The sequence below is a fragment of the Bufo bufo genome, chromosome 9 (genome assembly GCF_905171765.1).
Source record: "Bufo bufo chromosome 9, aBufBuf1.1, whole genome shotgun sequence".
Taxonomy (NCBI): Eukaryota; Metazoa; Chordata; class Amphibia; order Anura; family Bufonidae; genus Bufo; species Bufo bufo.
Genome location: NC_053397.1, coordinates 4,611,160 through 4,622,007, shown reverse-complemented (window position 1 = coordinate 4,622,007; position 10,848 = coordinate 4,611,160). Strand labels below are relative to the sequence as shown.

The 10,848-nt window shown below is 55.8% G+C and overlaps 1 protein-coding gene across 1 annotated transcript; it reads left to right on the top strand.

The window, feature by feature from the left end:
- Window positions 1–216: 216 nt before the first annotated feature.
- On the top strand, window positions 217–7,170 carry MANF (mesencephalic astrocyte derived neurotrophic factor). The gene is made up of 4 exons (XM_040407635.1): window positions 217–376; window positions 2,933–3,060; window positions 5,082–5,223; window positions 6,151–7,170. The coding sequence occupies exons 1-4, from the start codon at window positions 286–288 to the stop codon at window positions 6,333–6,335; spliced, it is 546 nt and encodes a 181-aa protein (XP_040263569.1). The 5' UTR covers window positions 217–285; the 3' UTR covers window positions 6,336–7,170.
- The last annotated feature ends 3,678 nt before the right edge of the window (window positions 7,171–10,848 follow it).

The following is a 10,848-nucleotide window of genomic DNA, read 5'->3' as shown; positions in this document are numbered from 1 at the left end:
TCACTTCCGCATTCACGGCCGACATTCCTCACTATGAATGGACACGTCACAGCCAATCAGCAGTCGACAACTATCCCGCATCCGCGCATGACGTGTATAGGCTTCAACCAATAGGAGTGCTGGACGTGTTACGGGCAGGGACATCCAGCCAATCAGTGTGTGCATCGTGGAAGCGGCTTGTGTGGGCTGGCCAATAAGGAGTAAGCGGGGGCGGGGAGAGGTTGCTAGGAGAAGCGGGGCTAGAATTGCCGGTGAGTGCAGTGTGAGGAGAGCAGCGGATCCGGGATGAGGGTTCTCTGCGCGCTGACGGTGAGCGGCCTCCTGCTGCTGCTGCTGCCCGCTCGGGGCCAGGCGCTGAAGGCGGGGGACTGCGAGGGTAAGTGTGCGGGGGCGCGTGGAGGAAGCTGGGCCCTGGTGGGATGAGGGGGTCACGTGGTTATTGGGGTGTCTGTGATGACGGATGAGGGGTCACCTGGTTATTGGGGTGTCTGTAGTGACGGATGAGGGGGTCACGTTGTTGTGTCTGTGATGACGGATGGGGGGGTCACGTGGTTATTGGGGCGTCTGTGGTGACGGTTGGGGGGGTCACGTGGTTATTGGGGCGTCTGTGGTGACGGATGAGGGGTCACGTGGTTATTGGGGCGTCTGTGGTGACGGATGGGGGGGGTCACGTGGTTATTGGGGAGTCTGTGGTGACGGATGAGGGGTCACGTGGTTGTTGGGGCGTCTGTGGTGACGGATGAGGGGTCACGTGGTTATTGGGGCGTCTGTGGTGACGGATGAGGGGGTCACGTGGTTATTGGGGCGTCTGTGGTGACGGTTGAGGGGTCACGTGGTTATTGGGGCGTCTGTGGTGACGGATGAGGGGTCACGTGGTTGTTGGGGTGTCTGTGGTGACGGATGGGGGGGGGTCACGTGGTTGTTGGGGCGTCTGTGGTGACGGATGAGGGGGTCACGTGGTTGTTGGGGCGTCTGTGGTGACGGATGAGGGGGTCACGTGGTTGTTGGGGCGTCTGTGGTGACGGATGAGGGGGTCACGTGGTTGTTGGGGCGTCTGTGGTGACGGATGAGGGGGTCACGTGGTTGTTGGGGCGTCTGTGGTGACGGATGAGGGGGTCACGTGGTTGTTGGGGCGTCTGTGGTGACGGATGAGGGGGTCACGTGGTTGTTGGGGCGTCTGTGGTGACGGATGAGGGGGTCACGTGGTTGTTGGGGCGTCTGTGGTGACGGATGAGGGGGTCACGTGGTTGTTGGGGCGTCTGTGGTGACGGATGAGGGGGTCACGTGGTTGTTGGGGCGTCTGTGGTGACGGATGAGGGGGTCACGTGGTTGTTGGGGCGTCTGTGGTGACGGATGAGGGGGTCACGTGGTTGTTGGGGCGTCTGTGGTGACGGATGAGGGGGTCACGTGGTTGTTGGGGCGTCTGTGGTGACGGATGAGGGGGTCACGTGGTTGTTGGGGCGTCTGTGGTGACGGATGAGGGGGTCACGTGGTTGTTGGGGCGTCTGTGGTGAGGGATGAGGGGGTCACGTGGTTGTTGGGGCGTCTGTGGTGACGGATGAGGGGGTCACGTGGTTGTTGGGGCGTCTGTGGTGACGGATGAGGGGGTCACGTGGTTGTTGGGGCGTCTGTGGTGACGGATGAGGGGGGTCACGTGGTTGTTGGGGCGTCTGTGGTGACGGATGAGGGGGTCACGTGGTTGTTGGGGCGTCTGTGGTGACGGATGAGGGGGTCACGTGGTTGTTGGGGCGTCTGTGGTGACGGATGAGGGGGTCACGTGGTTGTTGGGGCGTCTGTGGTGACGGATGAGGGGGTCACGTGGTTGTTGGGGCGTCTGTGGTGACGGATGAGGGGGTCACGTGGTTGTTGGGGCGTCTGTGGTGACGGATGAGGGGGTCACGTGGTTGTTGGGGCGTCTGTGGTGACGGATGAGGGGGTCACGTGGTTGTTGGGGCGTCTGTGGTGACGGATGAGGGGGTCACGTGGTTGTTGGGGCGTCTGTGGTGACGGATGAGGGGGTCACGTGGTTGTTGGGGCGTCTGTGGTGACGGATGAGGGGGTCACGTGGTTGTTGGGGCGTCTGTGGTGACGGATGAGGGGGTCACGTGGTTGTTGGGGCGTCTGTGGTGACGGATGAGGGGGTCACGTGGTTGTTGGGGCGTCTGTGGTGACGGATGAGGGGGTCACGTGGTTGTTGGGGCGTCTGTGGTGACGGATGAGGGGGTCACGTGGTTGTTGGGGCGTCTGTGGTGACGGATGAGGGGGTCACGTGGTTGTTGGGGCGTCTGTGGTGACGGATGAGGGGGTCACGTGGTTGGTGGGGCGTCTGTGGTGACGGATGAGGGGGTCACGTGGTTGTTGGGGCGTCTGTGGTGACGGATGAGGGGGTCACGTGGTTGTTGGGGCGTCTGTGGTGACGGATGAGGGGGTCACGTGGTTGTTGGGGCGTCTGTGGTGACGGATGAGGGGGTCACGTGGTTGTTGGGGCGTCTGTGGTGACGGATGAGGGGGTCACGTGGTTGTTGGGGCGTCTGTGGTGACGGATGAGGGGGTCACGTGGTTGTTGGGGCGTCTGTGGTGACGGATGAGGGGGGTCACGTGGTTGTTGGGGCGTCTGTGGTGACGGATGAGGGGGTCACGTGGTTGTTGGGGCGTCTGTGGTGACGGATGAGGGGGTCACGTGGTTGTTGGGGCGTCTGTGGTGACGGATGAGGGGGTCACGTGGTTGTTGGGGCGTCTGTGGTGACGGATGAGGGGTCACGTGGTTGTTGGGGCGTCTGTGGTGACGGATGAGGGGTCAGATTGTTATTAGGGTGTCTGTGATAAATTAGGGGTTCACCCTGAGGTCTATACGGACCCCCACATCTTGCTATGGATGCGATACCTTGCATATTGGGGGGCCACGTCCTGACGCCATGTTTCTTCCCTGCAGTCTGCGTGTCCTTCCTGAGCCGCTTCTATCAGTCCCTTAAAGAGAAGAATGTGGAGTTCACGCCAACGGCGGTGGAGGCGGAGCTGATGAAGTCATGTGACACCGCCAAAGGGAAAGAGAACCGATTTGTATGTACCGCGTGAATGGCACCCTAACGGGACTGGAGGTCACATGACGTAATGACATGTCTGCCATGTTGCTTCCAGTGCCTCATGTGCGCCCCAAAAACAGAGTGTGTCAAGCTGCGGATACGACTGCTCCGAAGAATGCCCCACCAACATGGCGATCACACAAGGGCAGATCGAGGGGTCCTCTTCCAGTCCTGGTGGGGTTAAATCCTGGCACGAAGGCTCTGAATCTGTATGTGCCCGATGAAGGTGGCGGACCACCAGAGAAGCGTAAATTGATAGTGGACACGAGCGCCCCTCGATCTGCCTTTTTCCTTGGTCATTTGGGGCGGAGGCTCTTTGGCTTCCAAGGCCTGATGACGCTGGGCGAATCCTCGGCGGGCGTCAGTAGTCGCCCAGGAGCAGGTCCAACCAGAGGCTGAATACTGGGTTTGCCCATCTCAGTCATTGATGGCATCCCGCTAGGATAAGTGCAGGTCCGGCTCCACGCACAGGACGTCTCAGCCGCGGCCTGTGATTGGCTGAGCGAGCCGGGGCCAGTGAAGCATCAGCGCAGTGAAGATACTTACAGGAGCAGAACCTGGCAGAATAAAACTTCATATTCACACTTCTAATGAGAGCCTCCAGGAAAGGTGTCTGTGTCCCGCTCCTCCTTCCTGTACCTGGTGCTGTCAGCAGTGTAGGATACTCTGTGCTGCTGACAGACTCCCCTAAATAAATAGTCAATTAACAAGTCTGGAGACGAAATATTAAATATAATGTACAGCTTCATAACTTTACTTGCTGTTAGTGAATGGAAACTCTAATTCTCTGCATAGTCATAGTTAAAATATTATGTGCAGCCACCACTAGGGGGAGTACAAGAGTTTACTGCATGTAAATGGCTGTACTGAGCCTAATAATAACACAGTATGGAAAGATCGCCCCCTCCTGTTAACTGTATAATCTGTATGTAGTGAGCTCCCTCTAGTGGTGACTGTATAATCTGTATGTAGTGAGCTCCCTCTAGTGGTTGCTGTATAACCTGTATGTAGTGAGCTCCCTCTAGTGGTGGCTGTATAATCTGTATGTAGTGAGCTCCCTCTAGTGGTGGCTGTATAATCTGTATGTAGTGAGCTCCCCCTAGTGGTGGCTGTATAACCTGTATGTAGTGAGCTCCCCCTAGTGGTGGCTGTATAACCTGTATGTAGTGAGCTCCCCCTGTTGGTGGCTGTATAACCTGTATGTAGTGAGCTCCCCCTAGTGGTGACTGTATGATCTGTATGTAGTGAGCTCCCCCTAGTGGTGGCTGTATGATCTGTATGTAGTGAGGTCCCTCTAGTGGTAGCTGTATAATCTGTATGTAGTGAGCTCCCTCTAGTGGTGGCTGTATAATCTGTATGTAGTGAGCTCCCCCTAGTGGTGACTGTATAACCTGTATGTAGTGAGCTCCCTCTAGTGGTGGCTGTATAATCTGTATGTAGTGAGCTCCCCCTGATGGTGGCTGTATGATCTGTATGTAGTGAGCTCCCCCTAGTGGTGGCTGTATGATCTGTATGTAGTGAGCTCCCCCTAGTGGTGGCTGTATGATCTGTATGTAGTGAGCTCCCTCTAGTGGTGGCTGTATGATCTGTATGTAGTGAGCTCCCCCTGGTGGTGGCTGTATAACCTGTATGTAGTGAGCTCCCCCTGGTGGTGGCTGTATAACCTGTATGTAGTGAGCTCCCCCTGGTGGTGGCTGTATAACCTGTATGTAGTGAGCTCCCCCTGGTGGTGGCTGTATAACCTGTATGTAGTGAGCTCCCCCTGGTGGTGGCTGTATAACCTGTATGTAGTGAGCTCCCCCTGGTGGTGGCTGTATAACCTGTATGTAGTGAGCTCCCCCTGGTGGTGGCTGTGTGAAACTGGCTACCTTTCACCTCTATACAGGTTTCATGGTCAGTTGTGTCTGAGATTATTGTGATCTGCTGCATAAATTTAAGAAATGAGAATACCACCCGGAGGTCATGACCTCTAACCTTTTATCCTCTGCCCATTTTTAGTGCTATTACATCGGAGGCACCAGTGATGCAGCCACAAAGATCACCAACGAGGTTTCCAAGCCGCTGAGCCACCACATCCCTGCCGAGAAGATCTGCGAGAAACTCAAGAAAAAGGACAGTCAGATCTGTGAGCTGAAATATGGTGAGTGCAGCTTGGGGTACAGTGGTGGGGGAGGGGTGCAGAAACCTGGGGTACGGTGGGGAGGGGGGTAAAGCAGGAAACTGTGGTACAGTGGTGAAGAAAGGGTGCAGGACCCTAGGGTATGGGGGGAAGGGTTTGCAGGAGTCCAGGTTTCAGCAGTGGGGAGGGGGGGTCTGAGGGTCTGAGGGTTGCAGGAGTCCGGGGTACAGTGGTGGTGAAATGTTTGCAGACGTGTGGGGGAGGTGCAGGACCCCAGGGTACGGTGGGTGGGGGATGGGGTGCAGAAGCCCAGGGTTCAGCAGAGGGAGGAATGAGGGGTACGAGGGCGGGGGGAGGGATGGGAGGTGGAAATCTGGGGTGCGAGGAGGAAATCTGGGGTGTGAGGGCGGGGGGAGGGATGGGAGGTGGATATCTGGGGTGTGAGGGGAGGGATGGGAGGTGGAAATCTGGGGTGCGAGGGGAGGGATGGGAGGTGGAAATCTGGGGTACGAGGGTGGGGGGAGGGATGGGAGGTGGATATCTGGGGTACGAGGGCGGGGGGTGGATATCTGGGGTACGAGGGCGGGGGGAGGGATGGGAGGTGGATATCTGGGGTACGAGGGTGGGGGGTGGATATCTGGGGTACGAGGGCGGGGGGAGGGATGGGAGGTGGATATCTGGGGTACGAGGGCGGGGGGTGGATATCTGGGGTACGAGGGCGGGGGGAGGGATGGACGGGAGGTGGAAATCTGGGGTACGAGGGCAGGGGGTGGATATCTGGGGTACGAGGGCGGGGGGAGGGATGGGAGGTGGATATCTGGGGTACGAGGGCGGGGGGGTGGATATCTGGGGTACGAGGGCGGGGGGAGGGATGGGAGGTGGATATCTGGGGTGCGAGGGCCCGGGGCCCGAGCTCAGGCCACAGTGTGACGCTCCTTCTCCCCTCAGACAAGCAGATTGACCTCAGCACGGTGGATCTGAAGAAGCTGCGGGTGAAGGAACTGAAGAAGATCCTGGACGACTGGGGCGAGAACTGCAAGGGCTGCGCCGAGAAGTCCGACTACATCCGCAAGATCAACGAGCTGATGCCCAAGTACGCGCCCAATGCAGCAAGCGCACGGACAGACCTCTGACCCGCGGACCCTCATGGACTCCTGCACTGACTGACTTCTAGTTTAATTCACTTTTTTAGATTTTTGTTTTCTCTCGTTAGTCCGGAGGCCGTGGCTCCTCCTTTCGGCGCCGTCGGACCGCAGCGGCGCGTTATAAGGGTTAATTTTCTTTGAGTGGCATTTTTTTCTATGAAAATAAAAGAATCCACTCTGATTCTTGAGTGTCATGCCCCCGGCTGGTGGAGAGCAGCGGCGCCGGAGTGCTGTTCCCACTTGTCTCTCCTCTGTACCTCTCGGCTGGGCGCTCCCTCCGTCAGTATTTCATCAGGCAGCGCGATGTGCGGGGGCGGGGGCCGGGGTTTGTCCGCTCGCCTCTCTACATGTTCCTGGCGCCTCCACAGAAGATTCTTAAACGACTCGAGAAAGAAATTCCCAGGACGCTGCACTCTGCTACATCCGTTCACTGCACAGCAGAGCAAGCCCCAACACTGACTGCAGCGCCTGCGCTTTACTTATCACATACATGTCTTATCCTCCAGTCACATCCAGAGCTGCAGTCATAATTTTGTTAGCGCCATCCATCAGTCTGTGCTCTCATCAGACCCTCTCTAGCGTTTGCACAGAGCACAGCAGGCCTTGGTCATGTCGGGCACAGTACCAGCAGGTGGCAGCAGTGAGCTGTCAGGTCCTGCAGGATTGTGAATGCAGCTCTGGAAGTAACTAACCCAAGTGTTTTCCGGCAGCGCGCTCACCTGCAGGCTGTGGATTTACGGTGGGGGCAGGTTTGCTGTTGTACTCTGTCAATCACGGTGTATTTTATGGTTGCGTTGCTGACATAAAATTTGACTCCATTACACATCGGCTCGTCTTCTCTTTACGGTCACATCCAGCAGCTTGTCTGTGTCAGGGTTATAGATCCTGCGCCCTCTAGAGGTTATTTGGGGTAACCTGTGACGTCTAATATTGTGAGTCTATCACAGAAGAGCCTCAGCACTGCATGCAGTACCAGTGAGTGGCCTCCGGGTGGAGGTGGAGCACCAGGGCTGCAGAGTATAACCATCTATTTGTCATGATGCAGCAGTGTGAATGGGGGTAATAATCCCCCTACTGGGGGGTTCACATATCACAGGGTGGGCAGTACACGTCACATGACTCCCATCATCCCCACAGCTGTTGTAGGAAGGGTTTATGTTACAGCCAGTGACAACTGTAAACTGCTTTTCTTCCGTAGTGGGAAGGGGGACTATAATACCGCCCCCTATGTGTATACTACTGGTATATCACCACTGTCATGTCTCCCCATGTACACCAAAATCTGCAAAGGAGAGGGGGCAGTATTGGATGAGGTCACAGTTACTGGAAGAGACCACAGGGGGCAGTATTGGATTAGGTCACAGTTACTGGTGGAGACCACAGGGGGCAGTATTGGATGAGGTCACAGTTACTGGTGGAGACCACAGGGGGCAGTATTGGATGAGGTCACAGTTACTGGTGGAGACCACAGGGGGCAGTATTGGATTAGGTCACAGTTACTGGTGTAGACCACAGGGGGCAGTATTGGATGAGGTCACAGTTACTGGTGGAGACCACAGGGGGCAGTATTGGATGAGGTCACAGTTACTGGTGGAGACCACAGGGGGCAGTATTGAATGAGGTCACTGTTACTGGTGGAGACCACAGGGGGCAGTATTAGATTAGGTCACAGTTACTGGTGGAGACCACAGGGGGGCAGTATAGGATGAGGTCACAGTTACTGGTGGAGACCACAGGGGACAGTATTGGATTAGGTCACAGTTACTGGTGGAGACCACAGGGGGGCAGTATAGGATGAGGTCACAGTTACTGGTGGAGACCACAGGGGGCAGTATTGGATTAGGTCACAGTTACTGGTGGAGACCACAGGGGGCAGTATAGGATGAGGTCACAGTTACTGGTGGAGACCACAGGGGGCAGTATAGGATGAGGTCACAGTTACTGGTGGAGACCACAGGGGGCAGTATTGGAGAGGTCACAGTTACTGGTTGAGACCACAGGGGGCAGTATTGGATTAGGTCACAGTTACTGGTTGAGACCACAGGGGGCGGTATTGGATTAGGTCACAGTTACTGGTGGAGACCACAGGGGGGCAGTATTGGATGAGGTCACAGTTACTGGTTGAGACCACAGGGGGCAGTATTGGATGAGGTCACAGTTACTGGTGGAGACCACAGGGGGCAGTATTGGATGAGGTCACAGTTACTGGTGGAGACCACAGGGGGCAGTATTGGATGAGGTCACAGTTACTGGTGTAGACCACAGGGGGCAGTATTGGATGAGGTCACAGTTACTGGTGGAGACCACAGGGGGCAGTATTGGATTAGGTCACAGTTACTGGTAGAGACCACAGGGGGCAGTATAGGATGAGGTCACAGTTACTGGTGGAGACCACAGGGGGCAGTATTGGATTAGGTCACAGTTACTGGTTGAGACCACAGGGGGCAGTATTAGAGAGGTCACAGTTACTGGTGGAGACCACAGGGGGCAGTATTGGATTAGGTCACAGTTACTGGTAGAGACCACAGGGGGCAGTATAGGATGAGGTCACAGTTACTGGTGGAGACCACAGGGGGCAGTATTGGATGAGGTCACAGTTACTGGTGGAGACCACAGGGGGCAGTATAGGATGAGGTCACAGTTACTGGTTGAGACCACAGGGGGCAGTATTGGATTAGGTCACAGTTACTGGTTGAGACCACAGGGGGCAGTATTGGATTAGGTCACAGTTACTGGTGGAGACCACAGGGGGCAGTATTGGATTAGGTCACAGTTACTGGTGGAGACCACAGGGGGCAGTATTGGATGAGGTCACAGTTACTGGTGGAGACCACAGGGGGCAGTATTGGATGAGGTCACAGTTACTGGTGGAGACCACAGGGGGCAGTATTGGATGAGGTCACAGTTACTGGTAGAGACCACAGGGGGGCAGTATTGGATTGGGTCACAGTTACTGGTGGAGACCACAGGGGGCAGTATTGGATGAGGTCACAGTTACTGGTGGAGACCACAGGGGGCAGTATTGGATGAGGGCACAGTTACTGGTGGAGACCACAGGGGGGCAGTATTGGATGAGGTCACAGTTACTGGTGGAGACCACAGGGGGCAGCATTGGATTAGGTCACAGTTACTGATAAAGACCACAGGGGGCAGTATTGGATTAGGTCACAGTTACTGATAAAGACCACAGGGGGCAGTATTGGATGAGGTCACAGTTACTGGTGGAGACCACAGGGGGCAGTATTGGATTAGGTCACAGTTACTGGTGGAGACCACAGGGGGGCAGTATTGGATGAGGTCACAGTTACTGGTTGAGACCACAGGGGGCAGTATTGGATGAGGTCACAGTTACTGGTGGAGACCACAGGGGGCAGTATTGGATGAGGTCACAGTTACTGGTGGAGACCACAGGGGGCAGTATTGGATGAGGTCACAGTTACTGGTGGAGACCACAGGGGGCAGTATTGGATTAGGTCACAGTTACTGGTGGAGACCACAGGGGGCAGTATTGGATGAGGTCACAGTTACTGGTGGAGACCACAGGGGGCAGTATTGGATGAGGTCACAGTTACTGGTGGAGACCACAGGGGGCAGTATTGGATGAGGTCACAGTTACTGGTGGAGACCACAGGGGGCAGTATTGGATGAGGTCACAGTTACTGGTAGAGACCACAGGGGGGCAGTATTGGATTGGGTCACAGTTACTGGTGGAGACCACAGGGGGCAGTATTGGATGAGGTCACAGTTACTGGTGGAGACCACAGGGGGCAGTATTGGATGAGGGCACAGTTACTGGTGGAGACCACAGGGGGGCAGTATTGGATGAGGTCACAGTTACTGGTGGAGACCACAGGGGGCAGCATTGGATTAGGTCACAGTTACTGATAAAGACCACAGGGGGCAGTATTGGATTAGGTCACAGTTACTGATAAAGACCACAGGGGGCAGTATTGGATGAGGTCACAGTTACTGGTGGAGACCACAGGGGGCAGTATTGGATTAGGTCACAGTTACTGGTGGAGACCACAGGGGGGCAGTATTGGATGAGGTCACAGTTACTGGTTGAGACCACAGGGGGCAGTATTGGATGAGGTCACAGTTACTGGTGGAGACCACAGGGGGCAGTATTGGATTAGGTCACAGTTACTGGTGGAGACCACAGGGGGCAGTATTGGATGAGATCACAGTTACTGGTGGAGACCACAGGGGGCAGTATTGGATGAGGTCACAGTTACTGGTAGAGACCACAGGGGGGCAGTATTGGATTGGGTCACAGTTACTGGTGGAGACCACAGGGGGCAGTATTGGATTAGGTCACAGTTACTGGTGGAGACCACAGGGGGCAGTATTGGATGAGGTCACAGTTACTGGTTGAGACCACAAGGGGCAGTATTGGATGAGGTCACAGTTACTGGTAGAGACCACAGGGGGCAGTATTGGATGAGGTCACAGTTACTGGAAGAGACCACAGGGGGCAGTATTGGATGAGGTCACAGTTACT